Source organism: Cebus imitator, unplaced genomic scaffold (assembly GCF_001604975.1).
Source record: "Cebus imitator isolate Cc_AM_T3 unplaced genomic scaffold, Cebus_imitator-1.0 Scaffold20, whole genome shotgun sequence".
Lineage (NCBI taxonomy): Eukaryota > Metazoa > Chordata > Mammalia > Primates > Cebidae > Cebus > Cebus imitator.
This window is the reverse complement of record NW_016107335.1, coordinates 2,504,723-2,528,814: the sequence shown is the minus strand read 5'-3', so window position 1 is coordinate 2,528,814 and position 24,092 is coordinate 2,504,723. Positions and strand designations below refer to the sequence as shown.

Sequence of the window (24,092 nt, the reverse complement as noted above, 5' to 3'; positions counted from 1 at the left end):
AGTAGCTGGGATTACAGGCATGTGCCACCATGCCCAGCTAATTTTTTTTTGTATTTTTAGTAGAGACGGGGTTTCACCATGTTGACCAGGATGGTCGCGATCTCTTGACCTCGTGATCCACCCGCCTCAGCCTCCCAAAGTGCTGGGATTACAGGCTTGAGCCACTGCACCCGGCCCTGGTGTTGTGCATTTTTTCATGTTTCTTGGCCATCTGTTTATCTCTTTTTGAAAAATGTCTGTTTGTGTCATTTGCCATCTTTTTGATGGGATTATTTGTTTTTGTTTTTTTTTTCTTGCTGATTTGTTTGAGCTCCACATAGATTCTGGATACTAGTCCTTTGTTGAGAATTCTTCATACTGTTTTTACAGCCTTTTGTAAATCTGAAATTATTTGTAAACTGAAAAGTAAGAAATATGATTTTTTTTTTTTGAGACGAAGCTCACTCTGTGCCCAAGCTGGAGTGCAGTGGCACGATCTCAGTTCACTGCATCCTCCACTTCCTGGGTTCAAGTGATTCTCCTGCCTCAGCCTCCCTAGTAGCTGGGACTATGGGCACGTACCACCACGCCTGGCCAATTTTTTGTATTTTTAGTAGAGATGGGGTTTCACCATGTTGGCCAGGCTGGTCTTGAACTCCTGACCTCGTGATCCACCCATCTTGGCCTCCGAAAGTGCTGGAATTACAGGCGTGACCCACTGCGCCTGGTCCCAGAAATATGATTTTTTAATGATGGGCATGGAAACTAGGTTTGGTTGAGGACAGCGTGTCCTAGTGCAGGTCAGATGGATGTGGAGGTGCTGAAAGGCCTGTGTGTTGGAGTTGCACAAGGTGGAGCACATCCGTCCCACAGCAACGGCAGAGGAGATATTTGATGCTATCTTCCTTTGAACTTCTGCTAACAAGCTCATTGTCTTCCAGAAAATGGTGTGGCTCAAGAATGTGTTGAGACTTGGAATAATGTCATACAGCAGTTTAGTGAAGGTCTTCTGTTGTGCCTGTGTAGTGTATGTAGATGACCAAATAGTTTCATCATAATCAATCTTCAGAATTTTTATCAGGAAAAATTTAAATTAGATAACAAGAGGAACTTCTCAATCTGGAAAAGAAGTAAAATTATTTAGGTAAATAAATGAGACATTTTTTCCGGACCTCTTTATGGAAAAAATCCTGATTGTGCATATTAGTTACTAATGACATTGAATCATAGGCTCTTAACTACTAATTAATATAGTGGAATATTATACATAATATTCCACTTGGATTTCTGTCTTTTCTTGCTGATTTACTGGAGTTTTGTACATATTCTTCCTAGTAATCTCTTGTTGATTTAGCCACTGAAAATATCTTTTACCATCTTTTAAGTTATATCTGTGATTTTACATTGAATACAGGTTTCATTCTGATTAATGTTAAATCCATTGGGTTCTTTTTCCACTTTATTGCTGTTTGGGAGAGACTTAAGATATCCTTCAGCATTCTGAAAGTGCAAAGATTCTTCTACATTTTCTTTATTTACCTTTAACCTTTTACCTTTCACATGTGGATCTCGCCAGTTTGTTCTGCTTATGACACTGGGAAAATCGATGGGTAGAAAAACGTGTTCTGTTCATTCTTTTTGAGGCTTCTGCTTCTATGTCACTGTCACACTGTGTTGATTAATAGTCTTGTAATAGGTCTTAACAGCTGGTAGGAAAGGACCTTTTCTCTTTTTTTCTGTACAACTGCCTCATTTTCTACATAAAATTCTGCTGGACATTTTTTTCTAATCGACTTTGTAGATGGAGGAAATACCGTATTTACAGTGCTATCATCTGATCCACAAAAATGGTGGTATCTCACACCATTTAGGTCTTTTTGTCTCCAACTCCCAGGGGTTTTCTGAGTAACTCAGTTGATTGTCTGTGCCTTTCCACTTTCATGCCCCTTCTTTTTTTTCCCCCGCTTTTTTTTTTCTTTTTAATCTGGCAGGATCTTCTGAGCTGTGGTGAATACAAGGAGTAATACCTAGCATTTCTGTCTTGTTCCTGAGCCAACAGGTTTTATGTCCCTACTTATGTGATGTTTGCCCTTTATTGTTCTGTTTTGTGTTACTTGTTTGTTGGCCTTTATCTAACTATAGAATTTCCCTTTTAGCAAGTTGCTAGAGGTTTTTAAACTCACTAATAGGTGTACTTTTTTAGATGCTTTTTTTCCTGCAACTTTTTAGATGAGCATGTTTGTTGTGCGTTTTCTCCTTTAGTTTGTGTCATACATTACAACTCTGATGTTGACTCTTCCGTGCGTAGCTTGAATAAACCCTACTTGCCCATAGTGTTTTTCAAATTCACTGTCGCATTCTGATAACTAATTCTCATTCCGGATGTTTGACGTTTAACCATGGATTCCCTTGGACTATGGATTGTTCTTGTTCTGTTCTTTTCTGGTTTTATTATCAAAGCCATATAAGCTTCACCAAATAAGTTGGGCAGTGTTCCCTCTTTGTCAGTATTCTGGAACAACAGGAAATAGGGATGTTCCTTAAAAGTTTGGGGTAACTCACTTGTAAAATCATCTGGGCCTGAGGCTCTTTTTTTCCGTTAAGTGGGATGAGGAGAGGTGATGGGTTAGGATGCATTTGGCTGCAAGTATAGAAGCAACATGCTGAAAGTGACGTAAACCTTAATGGTGTGTGTCATTGTTCACCACGCTTCTGGTTTGGTGGCTTATTAATGTTTGCCAGGACCTTATTAATGTTGCCTCCTTCCGGTGCTGCCTGGGGAGGTCCTGCACGCGTGCATGGACACAAGAGGGTGCCCAGCCCCAGGATCAGTCCTCAGGGACAAGGGACATGCAGGAAAGGCAGGGGTGAGAGATCCTGACAGCCCTTCCTTCCACTTCACCTAAGATGGTGACATGCCCCTTGATAGTCTAAAAATTGGCAAAGCGGAGCAAACCTCCATGACATGCTTAGCTCTATCAAGAGTCCTCTGTGGGGCTGAGCCCATTTCCACCAAAGTGCAGTGTAGTTCTGCAGGCAAGATGGGCACTAGACGTGCTATTGATTTTAAACATTATTGCACTGTGGCCAGAGAACACAGCAGTTTGGTGAAATCTGTCAATACAGTTAGGTACCTATTCTCCTTCCTGTTTTAAAGTCGTGATTGTTTTATAAATGCAAGACCAGGTTTGCATGATGGGGGGGGATATGGATGCTTGAAGTTGAGGTAGTTGGCATTGACCACAGCAGAGTCTGGATTGTACAGCAAGCGCTGACCCAAGTCTAAGAGGAGGGGTGGCACTGGGGGCCCTGTCCTCCCTGCTCCCACACCTTGAGCCAAATGCAGAGAGCAGGTCTGAGGCAGCACCCCTCCTCTGCAGCCTCAGTCTCAGCCTCTTCAGTCTTACTGCTTTTGCATTTTTCTGCAGGCCAAGTGCTCTCTCACCAACGGCCATCTGCACCTTTCCCTCCATCTAGAAAATCTCCCCCTTCACCTGCTGCTGTTAGTCTTCACCCTGTGGGTCTCCATTTAATGCCACTTTGGTCAGGTAACCTTCCCTGGGGTCACAGCTCCTGATGCAAACCCCGTGTGCCCTGCATGCCATTCTCCATAGCGTTCATCACACTCGTAGCTGCTTGATTCTTACCAGAAGATCCAGGGGCATAGTTTTAGAAGTGAAATTGTTCTGTGAGGATCATAACAGAAAGTGTAGCATTCCCCTGGCCCATTTTGGACATTACTCCAAGGCAGCCACTTTGGTTTGTTTTTCTGGTATTTTTTATTTATTTATTAATTTTTAGAAGGAGTCTTGCTCTATTGCCCAGGCTGCAGTGCAGTGGTGCGATCTCAGCTCACTGCAACCTCTGCCTCCCGGGTTCAAGCGATTCTCCTGCCTCAGCCTCCCAATTAGCTGGCATTACAGGTGCCCGCCACCACACCTGGCTAATTTTTGTATTTTTAGTAGAGACAGGGTTTCACCATGTTGGCCGGGCTTGTCTTGAACTGCAGACATCGGGTGACCCACCCGCCTTGGCCTCCCAAAGTGCTGGGATGACAGGCATGAGCCACTGCACCTGGCCCTATTTTTATTATTTCTTTTTATTCCAAGCTGATGAAAAATTTGACTTTAAAAGAACCCTTAGCATCGAACAGAACACATGAATAAAAACCCATATTCAGATACATTATCCGAGAGTTTCAGAGCACTAAGAATAAGGACCATGTCAAAAAAAGTTTCCAAAGATAACAAGATTCAGACAAACAGGAGGACCAGGTGGCCTGTGTTCAAATCCTGGCCGTCACACAGAACAGCTGTATGGGCTTGGGCCAAGTCTTTCTGGGGCCCAGTTTCTTCATCTGGATGATATATAACAATAAAAGGCCTTTGGATCAAGCAGTGAGGGAGGAGAAATTCAGGGTCACAATCAAGGCCACAGCGAAGGTGAAGATGTTCATGAGGACATCCATTCTCAGCGCTAACCACCTGTGAGCACAGTTAAAGTAGAAGAAGTGATAGGGGTTTTCGTCGTTCAGCCTCTTAAACGTGGTGATGCAGCTCCCCTTCTTGCCATAGGCATGAATGATGCCCAGGTCCTGCATGGAGAGGCCAATGTGGGAGAAGCAGGATGCCTGGCTTTCTCCACCTTCTTGAGGTTCTGGACTCCTCTGTGGAAAATGCATAAGAGAATGAAGAAGACTCTAGCAAGGACAATCAGTACAACTGTAAGGAAATTAGGTATAACATATCAGCTAACATCATGAGAATAGATACCACCATAAAAAACTGCTGCAGAAAGTCCTCTGCATGAAATGGCAGCCTCACATCCAGCTCGTCCATATCCTTGGAAAATCGGTTTTTAGCCTGCCAGTGGGAGTCATGTCAGAGAAGCTCATTGGGCTCTGTAAGATCTTACCAAATACCGTGTCATGCGGTGAGGAGGATGCCATCGGTGTCATCTTGGTGAAGGCAAAGCCTTTGGTGATATCAAATACCAGCATGAACGCTATGCTGGCAGTGTACACCCACAGGTACACATGCTGCCTGATGTCTGCCAGCACTGTGCCAACCTCACACATGGTCCTGTTGCCTTGGGGCCCACAGGTTATCCGTGAGCCCTTGTCCAACCAGAGACCCAGCCACAAGTTACTGAATGCAGAGCTGCCTATCAGGAGGAAGAGGAACACATGACAAGAGAAGGGGGGTGCCCTCCAGAAGCCTTACATACATGTGACATGTTTTCCAGGTCACAGTTCCTTCCCAGGGGGATTCAGTCTGGATGAGCTGGTGCACAGGAACAATTGTACCAGCATCTTCCCATCTTTCAGCAGGGTTCTCCCTGAAGGCTTCCACCATTGCTGCATTATAAAGGTGTTCGGGATCCTTGAACTGCAGTCCTTGCAGGTTGTGAATCGGTTTTGCATAACACCCTCTCTCCTCCATTAACTCCTTGTGGCTTCCATTTTCACAAATCTCTCCATCTTCTAATAAAATAACTTCATCACAAGACTCTAAGAAATGCAGCTGGCGGGTCACCAGGACCATTGTCTTCCCCGAGTGCTGTCTTAATGCGCTCCTCAAAGACATGCTTCCCCAAGTGGGCGTCCATGGCCGACAGGGCATCATCCAGCAGGTAGAACTGACAGTGGGAGTAGACAGCACCAGCCAGGCTAATCCTCTGCCTCTACACCCTGGAGAGGCTGACACCCCACTCCCCAATCTCAGTCAGATCTCCAAGGGAGCCTGCTCAGGTCTTTCTAGAGGCCACAGACATGGACTGTGTGCTGTTACCTTTTGTGATCATACTTTTCTCCAAAGAGTATGTTTTTCTCACATTTCCATGAAAGATCCACATGCTCTGTGAAATGTAAGCCAAAGTTCCATTGACCACCACCACCCCTTTTTGCCGCTGCATCTCTCCTAGTATAGCTGCAAGGAGGCAGCTCTTCCCACTTCCCACATTCCCACATATTCCCAAGATCTTCCCCTTTGTCACCACAAAGCTTATGTTGTGCAGAACTGATTTGGGGATGCCACTTTGCTCCTCTGGGCCAGCAGCTCCCTTGGCTGGCGGACTCCACTCACTGCCTCCAACCTCTGTTTCTTGAATAAATGCCTCTTCAGGTTCTGCACTTTCTTTGTGTCACTTTTCCTGCTGGCTTTATGCTCCCATGTCAAGGTGGCATTTGCTAAAAGCCAGACAGTATTTGGGTCTTCTGGTTGGGTGATGTAAGATGGAGGGCTTTTATCTGTGAGAATTTTCTGCATTCTTCTTAGAGAGACATTGGCTTTAGCCATTGCTTTTACTGAGGAGGGCAAAATTTCAGTGTCAAACTTCATTACATTAAACATGGCAGTCACACTAAATGCCGTGGGCACGGTGATCTTGGGTCTCAGGAGGATGTGGCAGGAGAATGTCAGCACGATGGCTGTGGTGGACATGAGGGGCCACGGTGAAGATTCTGCTTTGGACAAATCCAGCTTTTTCCAGTAATTTTTGTTCCCTCCTCCTCACATCTTGGGGAGTGCTGGTACAAGGTTTCTCCCAGGCGCACATTTTGATGAACTTGATGCTGGTCAGAAACTCATTGTCTGAACTCGCTTGTCTGTCACCAAAATTGCTGAGCTTCAGTGAATTAAGCTTGGCCATAAACATCTGAATAGGTTTGCGTAGGACATACACAGATATCCCGGTCCTATTTTTCATATTTCTAAACAACATGTCTGTGCTGCTGTTTTGTTAATTTTCAGTTCTGGACATTATCTCTTCTTACTATGGAAGATTGAGATTTAGCATATTATTTTCATAACGTGTGATTAGACTGATAACATTCAGTGTTTACTCTGTTACAATTCTGACTTCACTGACAGCTAAGCAGTGTGGTGTTCTATATTACAATTTCCTTCTCAGACATTTTTCTACTTTCCCTGAAGTGATGTCTTCTTTTTTCACATTTAGTTTCCTCTATCATCACTCATCCCTGATTCATCCCTAAAATCTCCTCCAGAAATACATTCTCTCAATACATTAAAATATACCAGGGTACTTTATCGATGAGGACATTGCTTCTGGAATCCTCCATGATTCCCTCCCCCTGCCGCCATACCCTCCCCAGACTCCCTCTTCAGCAGCACCCTGGGACCCTGGGCTCTCCACTTGGACCTCATGGCAGCCTCCTCAGTTTATTCCCCCGTGGTGTTGATGCTCCTGGTCAGTAACTCCCTGGGGGAGTGCGGAGGAGGCCCACATAGAAGCTCATGTGCATAACAGTAATCTTTGTTCTTTTTTTGAGACAAGTCTTTCTCTGTTGCCAGGCTGGAGTGCAGTGGCCCAATGTCAGCTTATTGCAACCTCCACCTCCTGAGTTCAAGTGATTCTTCTGCCTCAGCCTCCTGAGTTCAAGTGATTCTTCTGCCTCAGCCTCCTGAGTAGCTGGGACTACAGGCACCTGCCACCACGCCTGGCTATTTTTTGTATTTTTAGTAGAGACGGGATTTCACTGTGTTGGCCAGGATGGTCTCAATCTTTTGACCTCGTGTCCGCCCGCCTCAGTCTCCCAAAGTGCTGTGATTACAGGTGTGAGCCACCACACCCGGCCACATCTCTGTTCTTTTCTCACATTCGATTGATAGCTAATCAGGAATCGTGATGTGGATATCTTTCCTTCCTCTGAATGTTGAAGGAATTGTCTTCTGTCTGTATTGCTGTGGGTGAATCTGTCACAGTTCTGATTCCTGATCCTTTTTTGAGGCCTGTTGTTTTGTTTTTGAGTCTGCTTTCTGTCTCAGAGATTGTCACAGCGATGGGACTCTGTTCTGGGTACTGGGCCCTCTCAAACCAGCTCATATCCTTTGCTTCTGGGAGACGTTTTGGACTATTTTCTTTAAAATATTTTTACTCTCCATTTTCCATGTTTTCTTTCTGGAATGCCAGTTTTTCAGATGTCACACCACCACCTAGACCGGTCTCTTGATTTTCTTATTTTCTGTCTCCTGTTACATGTTTTTCTGCGAGATTATAGTCATATGCCACATAGCAAAGTTTCAGTCAATGACAAACCATGGTGATCCCATAAAATTATAATGGAGTTGAAAAATTCCTGCTGCTTAGTGACATGTTGATGACCTGGCCCTATGTTGGCCTAGGCTAATATGCATGTTTGTATCTTAGTTTTTAACAAAATAGTTAGGTCTAAAAAAAAAAAATTTGAGAAATAGAAAAAGCTTATAGAATAAGGATATAAAGAAAGAAAATATTCTGTATGAACTAAGAAGTCAGCTGAACATGGCGGCATGTGCCTTTTGTCCCAGCTACTTGGGATGCCGAGGTGGGAGGATCGCGTGAGCCCAGGAGCTACAGGCTACGGTGAGCCATGGTCAGGTCACCACATGCTAGCCTGGACAATATAGTGTTTTAAGCTAAATGGTATTGCAAAGGAGTCCAAAAGTTAAAAAATTTAGAAGTTTAGAAAGTAAAGTTATAGTAAGCTAACTTTATTGTTGAAGAAAATACATGTTTACAAATGTAGTGTAGCCTAAGTGTAGACTGTAAAGTCTACAGTGCCGTACAGTCATGTCCTAGGCCTTCACACCCACTCAGCAGCCACTCACTGACTCACCCAGAGCAACTTTCAGGCTGCAAGCTCCATTCATGGTAGGTGCCCTACACGGGTACACCATTTTTAATCTTTTATACATATTTTTCACTGTACCTTTTCTGTGTTTGGATGCACAAATTCTTACCATTGTATTAGTTGCCTGCAGTATTCAATACAGTGACATGCTGTGCAGGTGTGTAGCCTAGAGCAGTCAGCTGTACCATGCAGCTTAGGTGTGTGGTGGGCTGTACCAGCTGTGTGTGTACCTACGCTGCAGTGTTAGCAAGATGACGAAATCGCCTAATGGCACATTTCTTAACATCAATCGCCTGTGGTTAACTCATGACTGTATCTTAGCTTTCTCTTCCAGCCTTTCAGTTGACGTTACATTTCTACTCTAAAAGCCCAGGAGCTCTTCTGTACTCAGAGTGTCCCTTTACAGCTTCCTGTCCTGTTTCCTAGATGTAACATTTTGTCTTCTGTTTCTGAAGACATCCTTGTAGGTCGATGCTTTTTTATGCATTAACCCTCCTTGGGGGTGTGGGGAGGTGGTGGAAGGTGACACTTCACTTCCAGCATTTGCCTGAGGATGTTGCAGTTGCTTTTTCAAAGTGAGTGTTTCCCACCACACTACCTGCTCCATGCCGAGTCAGCATGTGGTGGGTACCCACGTGTTATTGAAATAAGAACTTTATTCTGACAGTAATGATCCGTCATAGGAAGTTTTTAGCAGGAGAGGTGCAGGATTGATGTAAAGGCCGCTGGTGGCAGAGGAAGGTGAGCTGGAGGAGACAGTGCCTAAGGCTGCGGGCTGAGGCAGGTGAGAACTGGGAGAACCTTGGGCCAATATGTGTAAACATGAGTATTCCTCAGTTTTTCTTTCATAAAATTGGATATCACTCCTGCTTGCCTTATTGAATTATCGTGAGAATGAAATTAAGATATGGGAAATTCTGTGTAAATAAAAAATAAACGTATTGAAAACGTAAGGTATTACTACCACTGACTTTTCTGCCCTCATAGGAAAATGGCATCCTATATTCAGGCCACCATTTCTATCTGTGGGTTTTGCATCCACAGATTAAACCAGCCACAGATCAAAATTTTAATAAATTAATAAAAGATAATATTACAACAATAGAAAAATAACGCAAATTTAAAACAATATAGTATGACAGCTGTTTACATAGCACTTGCATTAGGAATGATGAGTAACTGGGGTGACTGACAGTATACAGGATATGCATGGGTTGTATGCAAATGCCACGCCAGCCTATATCAGGGACTCGAGCATCCCTGGGGCGTCCCGGAGCACAACTTCTATTGTGAAATAAAGTATGTGATCTGTATGTATTTCTTTAATATTTGTTTGCCATTACAATTATAGGAGGGTGCCATATTCTAAAAGACACTCTCACCCCTGTCCTGTGTTGTCTTACTTTAGCACAGAAGCTGGGCCTCATTGGGCCTCCACCACCTCCGCTGTCATCAGATGAGTGGGAGAAGGTGAAACAGCGGTCCCTCCTGCAAGGGGACTCCGTGCAGCCGTGCCCCATCTGTAAAGAAGATTTCGAGCTTCGTCCCCAGGTGTTCAGCGTGCGAGGGGAAGCTAGGGAGCTCGTGGGCTGTTTCCTAGGAACCAGGCCCGGAGCTGGAGCCTGAGATTCCAGGCTTCCTTTTTGTGTGTCACCCTCCGGTGTGAGCCTCACACACTTCCATTTCTTTTTACATTAATTAAAGTGTGTGAAGAAGAGCTAAACACCCTCATTAAATAGTTCTGTTTGTTTACTGACTGGTATTCTCAAGTACTAACATTCGTACAAAAGGAATGTTTCCCTTCAGCGGGCCCCAGCAGCTGGGCAGATAACTGGGGGGCTCCCCAGGAGCAGCTGTGTCCCAGCGCTGGAAGAAAGCAGAGGAATTCTTAAGTTGTTTGTGATTTGAGTCAGAAAAGAACAACAAAAAAAACTGCTTGAATGTCTTCAAAGAATTTGTGAGAGAATCTTTAAGTAAAATCTTTTAATGACTTCATGAAACTTTACCATATTAAGATGGATGATGCTACCCTGAGTTAACAGATAATACACATGTATATAGAGAGAATGCATATAGGGTTTTTCCTGTACATATTCTGTCTGCCTAACTAAACCGTTGTCTCCTGAAGTTGCGGACACTTAGATTTAACAGCAGTGTGTGTGGGGGGGTGTGTGTGTGCACGTGCACATTCATGGTTGCCCTGTACCAATTTCCCACGGGGTGTGGCATTATGCTTCCTGCATAGCAGGCCCTCAGAGATTTGCTGAGAAAACACAGCAAATACAGTTAAAATTAGCCTTGGAGTTCGTAGCCTAGGAACCCAGTCTTATTACTACCCAGGCAAGTGAACTCTGAAACTTCCTTGAGTTTGCGTAAATTTCATCAGCGAGAAAGCTCACAACAGTACACTTGTATTTACTAATTAGAATTCATAAGTTACTTTAGATATACTGACTATATTCTAGTTCTCTGTCAGGACCTAATATTACATACATAAAAGTTGGGTATTTTGGACAGATTTTAGCCCTGAATCCACAGATTGCCTAGGATAATTTAGTACTTTAGCAAAACAGTGAAGAAGGCCAGAGGGCGTCTTTCTGGCTAAGCAACCTCTTTCTTACACTAAAATACTGAGCCTGGAGTGTCTGCATGAAGAATGAAAACTGAAAGTTCGCATCTTACAGGGATCAGGGTGACCCTGCCCAACACTTCTTTCTGTTTTTTAGAAATTTACCACTAAAAATTCTATTATTTTTATTTGGTTTTGATATAAGATCTATCCTGTATATTTTGCATTTCTAATGATCATTTCTGCGTTCAGATTTTTCCTTAGTTATAAACAATAGTTGGCATTTTCCCAATATTTAATGATTTCAGAGGACCTTCAATTAATTTCATATAGTAAGCATTCTGCCTATTTAGCAGATGAGGAAATAAAAACAATTCACTTAGTCATTGATTTTTGTTACATCAGAGAATGTCTGCCAGTAACAAATCTTTGTGGACATTTTAAAAATATAACAATATACTGAAGGATAATGTTAATATAGATAGAACATATGTTGATAAGACACTGAAAAGTATTCTATAAAGAATGAATTAAGTACAGAAAAGATTGGTATTAAACGGTGGTAATAAAAAAGGACCCATATTACTGAGTTTATTCAGTTCAGACTTACTCTTGGCAATGTTTCAAGAAAAGGTTTTAGAACTTTCTGAGTTCTACTTATTTCTGTTTCTTCCATTTAAGAAACAAAGCATAAATTTAGTGAAGGCAGGTGGGATTCACTTTAAAAACTATTAAGTTGTCCCCACAGCAGGCATCCTGGACCATCTGAGATTGAAACCTCACCCAGGAGTGTCACAGACTGTCACCCAAGTCAGATTCTCGACAAAAAAGGAAAACCCTTTGCCTGCCCCCACTGCTTTGCTTAGTCTCACAAGGTTCCCCGCCTTTCCTTCCCATTGCTGAAAGTGGTCCCTCCCCAGGGGAAGCAGAGCCTGGCTGATGGCTCCATCCCTCCCACTAAGTACGCACTGCCTTCTTCAGTTGGTCTAAGCTTCGGTCTTTTGTCACAGCCCAGAATGTCACTGTTGGGGAATCTGGGTCAGAGAAAGGTGACGTTTTCTTGAGAGCATACTTTCTCTGTATTTGAAAAAGAAAAAATGACTCCTATGTCTCCATGATTTGATGCTATTTAAATTTAGGACTGTCAGAATTATGTCTAAGTAGAGCTGTAGTTTAAAAAAAAATTGGGGGGCATAACTGAGCTGAACAAAGACCTAAATTGTATTTACTTAGCGTTTCCCTGGTCTTCTCCCTGGCCCCACAGGACCGGCCCCGCTCCTTACCCCTCTAGTTTGCAGTCACTCAAAGCACCTGGGGAAATCATTCATTTTGTCATTGCTTTGCTCTTAAGTATACACTCATTTTAATAGTTTAATATCAAACTTCATGTGTTTATTTGATATTTCGGATTGTTAATTTTATTTAGAGTACATACTTTTTTGGTGCTAAACAATAATGTCAAAATTATTTGCTTTTTTAATTTTTAAAGAAATAATACAGCTTACCTTTGAAGCATTCAGAATTTTTCTTTAACTGTTGCATTCATGCTGCTTCTCTTTTGTTAAACTTCAAACGTTTTTGTTTCCTCATGAACAGGTGCTGCTTTCATGTTCCCATGTGTTCCACAGAGTAAGTCAGCCCCTCACGCCTGCTCGTGCACCACATGACGCTCTGGCAGTGCAGAGAAGCCAGACTCATGTTAAAGGCTCCTAGGAAGAGCCATTTACTTTATTCATCACCGCCATTTATGGTTAAAGAAACATGACTGTAGGCTACAGTACAGCTCATCCTGTTTTGAAAATCATGAGTTTTGTGACAAAAGAACCACAAATGTTTACTTAACAGATTGTTGTCAGTGATGCACATCAAAGTGACAGCTGAATTCACATGATCGATCTGCATGTGGTCTCATACGCATGCGCGAGTCACCTTTGTGCTAGTTCATTTTAGAAGTTTTTGATGTCTCTGCATGTATATTCTTGTAAAAAAATCATTTTTGGAACAGGTTTCATGAGGAACGTAGTAATCTCTGATGAAATTTCCTCACTTTATAACGTAAATTTGAGTAAGTCTCATAGTTAAGAGAGAAAAGAACACTATAATTAGAACACTAACGTTGGAAGTAAAAATATTGTTTATAAGTAATTACTTATAAAATTTTGAGTGAAATGTTTTTCCTCAGGCATGTCTTCAGGCTTTTGAAAAGTTCACAAATAAGAAAACCTGTCCTCTCTGTAGAAAGAACCAGTATGAAACCCGAGTGATACATGACGGGGCCCGCCTGTTCAGGATAAAGTGTGCCACCAGGTGAGGATGCCAGGCCCACGTGGCACTAAGCAGACACAGAGATCAAGCTATGACGAGTAATTGTTTTTAGTACTGGCATTTTATCTCGGCCGCCATAATTTCCCTGGGGCCTTGTACGGCACAGGCTTATAACAACTATGAAGTGTTGGTAGACATAGGGTCATCATAAATGTCATTTTCAAATATCTGTGTTTTAGAATCCAAGCCTGTTGGAGAGGATACGTTGTTAGAAAGTGGTACCAAAACCTGAGGAAAACAGTACCTCCCACAGATGCCAAGTTAAGAAAAAAATTCTTTGAAAAAAAGGTAGGTAGAGATCATGACTTCTCCAGATGCGGTCTCTGCGGGTGATTCACTTAGGGTCAGGAGTGCTAACAGAGGCGGTAAAACTTGGAGACTCACTTCACTTTGAGGCCGTTTTAAAAATGGTTGAGATGCTGCTTAAATCCTGTTAACTTAAATCTGCTTTCCAACCTAGACAGTAAAATACTTTTAGATTTTCTTTTCATAAAGAAAAATCATTAAATTAGGGTAAATCGAAGCAACTTCCATTTGGCCATTTTGTGCCAATTGTTTAAATAAACTTATCTCTTCGGACACAAGACTGAAACCAGCTTAATTTTTCCAGTCTCCTGGGACGTACATAAATGAAGACATCTGCTGTACATCTCACAGTAATGAAAATGGAAGCCGCCTATAAAAATAAAGCCCCCACATGCTACCACTGTGTTGAGTACCTGTGGGGTCATCAAAATGAGCTTTAGTGCTAACTCCATGTCTGCCCTTCCTCTTCACCACTATTTATGTTCTATTTTTATTTTTGTGGGGCTTCTTTAACAGTTCCCACTCCTTGTCCCCATACAAAATGGACAGTTCTATCCATCAGCCTGCAGCTTCAGGCGAACAGCGGCGGCTCCAAGGCTGCCATCGGAGAGCCATCACTTCTTCCTGGCAGTGTTGGCCTGAGAAGAGCCATGGCATTTATAACAGCCTAGCACACAGTGAGTGCTGGAAATTTTGTATTTCTTTTTTTTTTTTTGAGACGGAGTTTCACTCTTGTTACCCAGGCTGGAGTGCAATGGCGCGATCTCGGCTCACCGCAACTTCCGCTGCCTCGGTTCAGGCAATTCTCCTGCCTCAGCCTCCTGAGTAGCTGGGATTACAGGCACGCGCCACCATGCCCAGCTAATGTTTTGTATTTTTAGTAGAGACGGGGTTTCACCATGTTGACCAGGATGGTCTCGATCTCTTGACCTCGTGATCCACTCGCCTCGGCCTCCCAAAGTGCTGGGATTACAGGCGTGAGCCACTGCGCCCGGCCCATATATTTCTTATCAGTGTTAACTCATTTCCTAGAGCATGGAGGTGAGTTACTGCGTGTTTGGCCAGTTTGTTCTTCCGGAGAGCCGCGTCTTCAGAGTTCGCTCATCTCGGGCGTCGATTCTCAGTTTGGTAGAGGACCACAGTGCACAATTGCTTCATCCTGCCTTTACATTCGTCCCAGTTTTTTATCTTCAGTCGCTGACAGTCAGTCTTATTCTCCGAGTGACTCTTAGTAATTTCTAATGTTATAGTATGTTGTTTCTTTGATCAGAAGTTTGTTGTTACCTCTCACAAAATTTTGATTACAGATTTGATAGTCATTTTACCTTATGCATATAAATACTTTTCATGTGCATACATCATCTTATAATAACTTTTGAAGCTAGAGGCCCACTGAGAGTGTAGGTAGTCTCAGCCCACTGAGAACTGGCCCAGGTTGCTGGAAACAAGCAAAGTGACTGTTACCATGTGCCTGTGTTATCTGTAAAGTAGCCAGTGAAGGGCACGTTTCAGGCTCAGTGCTCAGGTGTTCAGACACCACAGCCTTCAGCTACATGGAAAAAGGAAAAGAAAAATAAGAAAAAGCAAGTGACCAGGAGCAATCAGGGCAGGGAGACCTGATCAAGCGGGCTCCCGTTTCTAATTCAGTCTGTTCTGCAGACCAGGCAGATCCGTAGCTCTGTCCCACCCGACATCCGGTCCGCAGCTCTGGGGCCATCCCACCTCCCCACAAGTCCTGTTTTAATCCCTGGTTCATCTTGTCTGCTGTCCCCTCATCCTGAGCCCTCTTCACTCTGCACACCCTCCTCTGACCCCTGCGTCTGCTCTGAGCATTCTCACACTCAGCCTGCACGTCCTGCCCATTCCTACTGGTTCCCCCTGCCTTGCTTCAAATGTGCCAGCTGTTCAAAGCCTAGTTTAAGCTTTCTTCCAATTTCTTTGGTCTTCTCTAAACCTCTATTGTATGTTTAAACAATGCCATTCAAGAGATCAAGAAGAACAGAAGTATGAATGATATTCTAGCTTATATATTACAAATGTAATTTTTCCTTTGGGGCTTTTGTAGATAATCTCAGATTTCAATAGCAAATCACTTAAGCTGAATATCTATGAAGAAACTGATAAGCAAAACTGATGTTTTATTTTTTACAGGGGTGGTAGGGGAGGTATATGTTGAGAGCAAACTGTACACATTATTTTTAACTTTAATTTAGAGACAGGGTTTCATTATATTGCCCAGGCTGGTCTCAAATTCCTGGGCTCAAGTGAACCTCCCACCTCAGCCTCCCAGTTAGCTGGGATTATAGGCAAGAGCCACAGTGGCTTTCAAACTTTTCCTCAGCCACAATAAGAAATATCTTCTATACAGTGTTAACAGAAAAACCAAACTCTGCAAGGTATTTTAAAGAAGTTTATTCTGAGCTGACATGAGTGACTGCAGGCCAGGAACCCCCTCTCATGGAGTCCTGGGAAGGTGCACCCTGGGCAGTCGGATAACAGTTTGCTTTTATACATTTTAGGGAGGCGGGAGTTACTGGCAAAGAGAAATCAGTACATGGGAGTTATACGTTGGTTTGGTCTGAAAAGCGTGATATATTGAAGTGGGAGCTTACAGATTATAGGTGGATTCAGAGATTTGCAGTTGGTTAAAGGAGTAGAGCTCTAAATACTGGAGTCAGCAGAAGGGAACGTCTAAGTTGAGCATGCTGTGTAGCAAGACTGATGGCCTGCGGCGTGACTGTCCCTTGCCAGGCATGGACTTAGCCTTGTTTATACGTTGGTTTCTTATGTCCACAGTCTGTGTAGTCAGGCCTTATCACCTCTTTTAACACGAATGCTGGTCACTTGGGCTGAAGCTCCAGCAAGGAGCAGGCATAATGAGGGGGGTCCCCTCCATCTTCTCATCGTGGCGGGGAATTCCATTGCTAAGGTTTTCCCAGGGCCCCTTTGGCCAACAGGGGACTCATCTTGTTGCTGGGGCCTTAGGATTTTATTTTTAGCCTACAGCAATGACCCACCACTTGTATATATTTAACAGAAACAAAACCTTCTCAAAGCAAAATCTACTTTTACCGCAGGCACCACACTGATTTTTATTCCATTTCATTTTCCAAGTGCTGGGCCTACTACATGAATGTTATGAGTCACTGATGGGTGGTAGATGGCAGCATGTCTGCAAATATCCATAAATGCCACCTTAAATATAATACAAGTGACTGTTATCTGTGGAACTATAATCTTACCTCGTTCAAGTTTCATGTGTGGGGGTGGGGAGGGACAGAAGATGTATACACACACACACACACACACACACTCTCAGATCATAGTGAGGCTATACTCATAATTTGTTACATGAGTAGGCATCCTACAATTGCCTTAACTTCTAATTGTTCAATTCTGAAACCCAGGAATTCCCAGCTCTCTGCTAGTCTCCTAAATCTTCTCTACAATTCCTTCATATCTTGCTCACTCTTGCTTACTTATCCCATTTGACCATAAACACTTGGAATCTGTAAAATCAAATCTCATGTTAAATAAATGAAGACTGAACGTACTCTAAGGTGGTGTATTAGCAGTAGGTAGCAGCTGTCTATATTGAACTTAGTGTATTAGCAGTAGGTAATAGTTGCCTATCTGGGTGCATGCCCTGTATGCTTTTATGCCTATATGAGTAGACCTCAAAGGCTGTCCTTTATGATAAAGAGCACTGCTTAGTCATTTACCACCTGACTTCACAATTTGATGCTTTCTTTCTGCCTTTCCCCCTTAATAACCTCATTCTCTGAGCAGTAGGAATGCTCTCAGAAATGTTAATCCAGAATTTTAGAATGCCCTGCATGTTTAATGGAATCTGAGAGAGTATTGAACTAGGTTATTGAATTTCACATTACCCAGGTATGTGATGGTTAATTTATGTATCAGCTTGACTGGGCTAAGAGATGCTCAGGCTGTCTGGTTAAACATTATTGCTGGTGTGTCTGTGAGGTGTTTCCAGATGAGCTGAGCATTTGCATCAGTGGACTGAGTAAAGTCAGTTCCATGTGTGCAGCGCACAGTCTCAGCCTGTGGCGCGTGCTTCGCTCTGCCTCTGCCTGACTGCTGAGCTGGGACATTGGTTTTCTTTAGATACACAGAAAGGAAGGTGCACCCATAAAAATAGAAATCATTTTAAAATTACAAAATTGTTGCATACAACTTTATGCCATTAGAACTGAAAATATAATTGAAATTACTTCCTGTAAAAATAGCAAACATGGAAAGAAACTTAAAGTATGAAATGACTGAAAAAAAATTATATGAGCCTCTCAATTTTTACTGAAAATATATTAAATAAAATTTAACAGCCATTCTTAATAATGACAGCAAATTAGAACTAGAATGAAATTTCCTTGTCCCATAAAAACCATGTGTCAAATACTAAAAACACATTGTTTTAGAGAGTAAAACTGTAACAAAAACTAGGTTACTTACTGTCACACTTGAGCCAATCCTTGCCAATAACACATGAAAATAAAATACATATGCGTGCATGTATATGTATATAAATATATATTATGTATATTATATAAATTCATATATTTATATTAAATTTTACATTTATATTTATGTTAAAATAAGCCAAACAAGGAATGTAGCAGACACTGATAGGAAAAATTTTTTTCTGATGGAAAAGGCTTGAATAAAATGGTAGACATTTTACATTAGATGTGAGTAAAAATGTCTACTTACCTTCTATAAATTTAATGTTGTTTCTAACTCCCAAAGGAGGAGGATGGGCCATGCATTTGGGATTTGGCAGGTGAACTCTAAAGTTGATGTAAAGAAGTATGGAGAGCTAATCATTTTTTAAAAAGAAAGATTGATGAGCTAGAACAATCTTGTTAGAGATCGAAATATATACATTTGGCAGCTAAGACTGTTGGGGAATCATAGACAAACGATGAAACAGTAGAAAGCCGTACATCTCAGCATACAAGAAATTTCAGTGTACTAAAGAAGATATTTCAGGCCGGGCACAGTGGCTTACGCCTGTAATCCCATCAGTTTGGGAGGCTGAGGTGGGCAGATCATCTGAGGTCAGGAGTTCAAGACCAGCCTAACCAACATAGGAAAACCCTGTCTCTACTAAAAGTACAAAAAATTAGCTGGGCATGGTGGTGTGCACCTGTAATCCCAGCTACTCGGGAGGATGAGGCAGGAGAATTGCTTCAACCCAGGAGGTGGAGGTTGCAGTGAGCCAAGATCGCGCCATTGCACTCCAGCCCAGGCAACAAGAGCAAAACTCCATCTCAACAAAAAGAAAAGAAAGAAAGAAAGAAAAGAAGATGTTTCAGACCAGTAGACAACATATTTGAGAAAAATCAATTCGGAAATTGAATCTATTCATGTGGAGGGTGATTAAAGAACATTGCTTTATACTTACTGCCAAAAACATTCCACATGGATTACATTCTTAAATCCATTTTAATGGATACATGAATTATTAGAGTCAGATAGCTTCCCGGGTGCCTGCTCTCTGCCTGCACTTTGTTAGTCAGGGGAGATAATAAGGGAACAGACAAACACCACAATCCTACCGGAACGTGTGCGCTTCAGAGAGCTGGAGAGGCGCCCGGATCTCAGATTCAGCTCTGCTGCTCACGGTGGTTTGTGCAACTGCCACACTGGCTTTTACAACATTCTGAAATGAAGGGTGGGCTGTAGAAAAACATTGCAAGAACACACTAGGTGGTCACTGGTCCTGGTCACACTAGGTGGTCATTTGTCCTGGCTGACAAGGCAAAATGATCATCTTTATTTAAATGTTTAGTACAAATGGAGTATTTGCTCATATGTATTATACATTATATATTAATGTGTAGGGGATGCATCCATTTTATTGTTCTTTTTTAAAGACGTAGTCGTATGAGTAGAATAAATATTTTACAGCTCAAAACTGGAACAGCTTAATAATAAATGTGAGACAAACGATATGACCCCGAACCCCATCTTAGTAAAGAAAGTCATCATCCTCCTCAGAGATGCTTTTAGAAAAGACTCTTAACTTTTATCTAGTATAATAGTATATTTTTATCGTTTGTCTGGTTTAATCTGAGAGTAACATGTGAAAAGGTCATTTTTTTCCAACAATAGAAACAGAATTTTATTATTTTCACCAAGAAACAAACATGTTTCAGAAAAAAAAAATTGAACTGCTTTCGTAAAAGTACCTATAAAAATTTTAACATAAGTAAAATTAGGCTTCTTAAGCTTCCAGAAATCACAGATTATGATATTTAAAATAAAAATATAACTGCTGGTTTCAGGTTCTCAGCTCAGTCTTCGTTTTCTCATTACATCTGTCCTTTATGTTTCCAGAAGTTCTTCAGAACTAAAAATGTGTACTAAATAAAGACCAGCTTCAGATTCCTCAGTGTCTATAGGTTTCCTACTAATACGTCCATTAAAAATAAATTCCAAAGCCAGAATGAACAGTGACTTTATCAAGGCCCCTCTTGAGAGACTAGCTTTGTAATGTAGTTAGTGAAATTCCAGAAATGCCAGGTTTTTCTATGTAGTCTGGGAAGCCACCCACGTGTATGTTCACTTGCATTCACCTCATCACCCACCCCAAACTTAAATGTGTATGGAATTCTGATGTTTGAATTTTAGAAATTGGAAATTTTACAAAGCAAAATGTGTGGCAGTTCACATGGTCGGCTGTGGCAAACTCTTAATGATCTGGGGACAAGAGTTTTGAAGCGGGAACAACGTGAAAACGCCAGCCACATTTCTAAGCGGCATCTCCGTTCTCACTATTACTGAATGTGAAAATACTGCAAATGCATTTTATTTTTAATCTAAAGAAAATGAAATCCCAAATTACAAAGCAAAATAAGTCACGTGATGCACTCCACAATGAAGGGTGCATCAGCCTCGGCCCCCCTGACTGCCGGTGAGTAACTGATTCTCCACTCCCACCCACCAGCCCACCTCAATTCCGAATTCCAGGGCGTTGCAGACTTCTAGAGGCTGCTGAACTATAAGAGACATTTGTGGCTTCAACAAAGTCATTGCCAACTGTTAAAACTTTTTGTCTTACTAAGAGGATAAAACAAAACACCATGTACCACAAGAATCATTTCATAAAAGAAATATCATTTTAACACCAGAAAAGGAAAAAGAACCTGACCACACATTAAAGGAGATTCCTTTCACACTGCAGACATTTGGCCTTATAAATACTTCACTCCATTGAATTTATTCTTTCTTTCTTGGCTGGCAGATAGGTGAAGACTTGTTTGCCACACTTGGGAACCATTGGTTTCGAGAAAAGATAAGTTGGCTTTAGGGTGTGTGTTCTAATCAATAGAAAAGAAGGCAAGGAGGGAGAATCGTCTGATATTTTAGACATAACTGATCAGGAAGTATTTGTATCTTTTCTGTGTTTTAGGATCCCACCAAGAGGGATATGTTTTTAATGCTCAAGATTAGATAACCCAAGCCATTCTGTTTTTCTAAATTAACCATTTTGCTTGTAGAACTTCAGTCCCACGTCTTTACTTCTCTAATACAGGAGAGTTAGCAACGTCTTTTCTTTAGTTTTCATGCACCTTTTGGGTGTTGATGAGTGAAACACAGGCTCGCTTTCCGTGAAGAAGAGTGCTTACACACACTGCGGGTTTCTTTTCACAAGGCTGTGTTGCTCTAAGATGTCACTGACACATTCCTAACAAAACCGAACCACAGCAGTGGTGTCGTGCTGCAATGTAGCTCCTTTAGGCTATATTGAATTCTTGTGGTAAGAACTGAAAGGGTCAGATGCTCAGTTTTGTACCCATAGGTAAGTGTCAGAGAATAAAAATTCAGTCAGAAATGCCTTTGTCAGAGAGGGTGTTTGAGTTGTCTGGGGATGATACAGTAGTCCTCTTACACTTCTTCACTCAGGTTTTGAGGAACGCAGATGAAAGGGGCCTGAAAAGGTCACGCAAGCTGCCCTGCCGATACCTAGCACCGGTGTGTACAGAAAGTCCACAGTGTTGCCCAGAACGCAGCGGCTGGGCCGGCCTGCCTTTGATCCTTATCTGGAAATTCTGCTAGCACATGTCATATGATTGAGCTAGGGTCTTTTATTGCTGCAATTAAAACTGTTCAAGTGCATTATAGTATCTCCACCCCAGCTAAAAGTCCTGGACATTGTTTAGAAAGTGGGGTGAGTGATTTGTCAGAGGCAGCGGCTTGAGGGGCTGCCGGCTCCCACACCCTCCAGCATGAGATTTCTCGGACTTTTTTCATTTCCATCTCACCAAACAGCATAATGGTCTTAAAGTTTGCTTAGTCGTTTGACTTCCTTTATCACATAGAGATGGCAAACATTCTGTTGCTAACTTGAAGTGGCTCCAAGCAGCAGGACTGGAAGGATATTAAACCAGTAAAAGCTTATCAACTGATTCATTGATATGCTGTAAATTCCAGGCTTTTCATTTTGCTTTTGAGGGCGGCCATAAGTCAACACATTAGTAAGCAATTTGCTGACATCAAGATGGATCACTTAGAAAGCCCTCCTGGGTAGACAGAGTTCACCTGGGCTTTTGTTAGTGTATTTTTTAAAATGTTTAGCTGGCTCGTTACTTGTAAATGACCAGTAATTGTTTTACATATCAATAACTCTAAATCTTACTTATCAAGTATTTGAAATATGAGGCTTAAAAGGAAAAATACATTAAGATGTTGCTTCTTCGTAAAATTGAAAATGTTTAAGTATTTTCTCTGTTTCTGTAGAATTCATAATATTAACCATTAGTTTAAAAACGAGAAGTCAGTTGTCATTTCCTTTTTTGACAGTTCTTGCCCTTTCAGTTACGGAGGTCATCTGACCATATAAAAAGTGAGGGCGTGAAGAAAGGGTTAAAGAACACTGCACACAGACGAATCAACAGTTAAAAATATTTAACAGTAGCTACCTGCAGGATATTACTTTGAATTAACTACAATTATTAGTCAGTAAATAAACATTGATTTGACTTTTAAAAGGACCAGTCTTGCTAACTTTTGAATACTCAAAGCTGTAAGAATATTCATCCCAGTTCACTTTTTAAAATTTGTCATAAATGTCTGTGGAAGGACTTTCACTATATTTATTAATAGGCTCCTGGCAATGTTATGATTACAAGCTAAAGGTTGATGCTTTATTGAATTTTGACACTGGAAGTTACTTCAAAATCATTTTAGGTAGGCAGTGTTCTTTCTCAGTCCCCCCAAAAAAGGATTTCTGCTGCACTCCTTTGGAAAATGTACATTTGAGACATATATTTGGCCTCATTTCTAATCGATTGCAAACCTAAAGTCAAAATTTCTTGAATGCTAAAGGCCTTACCAAGATGAATTGGTGCTTCCCTGAATCGAAGGTACTCATTCAAGGAGATAAGCAATGCACACAGGAAAAAGCTAACATTGGGCAGCTGACGTGTGGAATGAAAGGGGCAGCAGTGCCCTGTGAGAGTTCAGAAGAGAGAGGTCACCTCCAGCCCAGGTACACGGGACACATGTATCCCACTAGTCATTCATGTGCAGTCAAGGAAACAGAAAAATTTAACAGTGATTCACTGAAATGAGTCAACAAGTTTGGCCTGACCATAAGATTCACACAGGACAGAGGCTGTGAGAGGATGCGGGTGGAGCCGGGCTCCAGGGACTTGCACCTGCCAGTCTTCCCACCCTGCGTCCTCTGCTCCGTGTCCCCACCCCACCCCACCGGCTGCATCTGCCCAGAGCCTCTCCTAGTTGATTTCCCAAGAAGGCTGGCAATCTACCCTCCCTCCTCACCCCGCGTCTCCCTGCGTCCTGTGCCACAGCAGCCCACATTCCTTCCTCGGTGGGGCTTTTCCTGCTCTCTCGGGAGCTCTTTGTTCAAGGCACCAGTGTTTGTCATCCAGACCTTCGGGCTAGCACAGTGCCTGTTCTAAGGCAGCTCAGCAATTTCCCAACTCTTTTCACCCCAGCCCCTTTAGAAATTGTCATTCACCATGCGGATCCTGTAAGTGGTAAATTTAAGTTAAAATTATTTACTTTAGATTGATAAAATGCATGTTAATAGTCTTTACACACCATTACATATAAAGGGAATTGTTTTTCTCATTGAAGAAATGCTATAATTTCTCTCAAGGAAGAAAAAAGTAATGAATTGTTAAGTGTAAAAATGATATTTGGTTATGCAGGGTGAACGGATATTAAAATATAAATGAGACCTAACTGCATTCAAAGTCAATGTGAACTGCCTCCACGGACCCACACTTGGAGTTG

General features: G+C 42.0%; 1 protein-coding gene and 1 pseudogene across 4 annotated transcripts in view; one reads left to right on the top strand and one right to left on the bottom strand.

Annotated features, from left to right (window-relative positions):
• Positions 1-24,092, top strand: part of RNF32 (ring finger protein 32) — a 41,993-nt gene that overhangs the window by 8,659 nt on the left and 9,242 nt on the right. For 3 of the 4 annotated variants that reach the window (XM_017519551.2, XM_037735366.1, XM_017519541.2), the window contains exons 4-7: positions 10,020-10,162; positions 12,777-12,809; positions 13,363-13,487; positions 13,685-13,793. In XM_017519551.2, the coding sequence (XP_017375040.1) occupies positions 10,020-10,162; positions 12,777-12,809; positions 13,363-13,487; positions 13,685-13,793 (410 nt within the window). Of the gene's footprint in view, positions 1-10,019; positions 10,163-12,776; positions 12,810-13,362; positions 13,488-13,684; positions 13,794-14,327; positions 14,488-24,092 lie in introns of those variants that run through there. The other variant, XM_017519558.2, reaches the window with a different exon arrangement.
• On the bottom strand, positions 4,047-7,286 carry LOC108296922 (annotated as a pseudogene).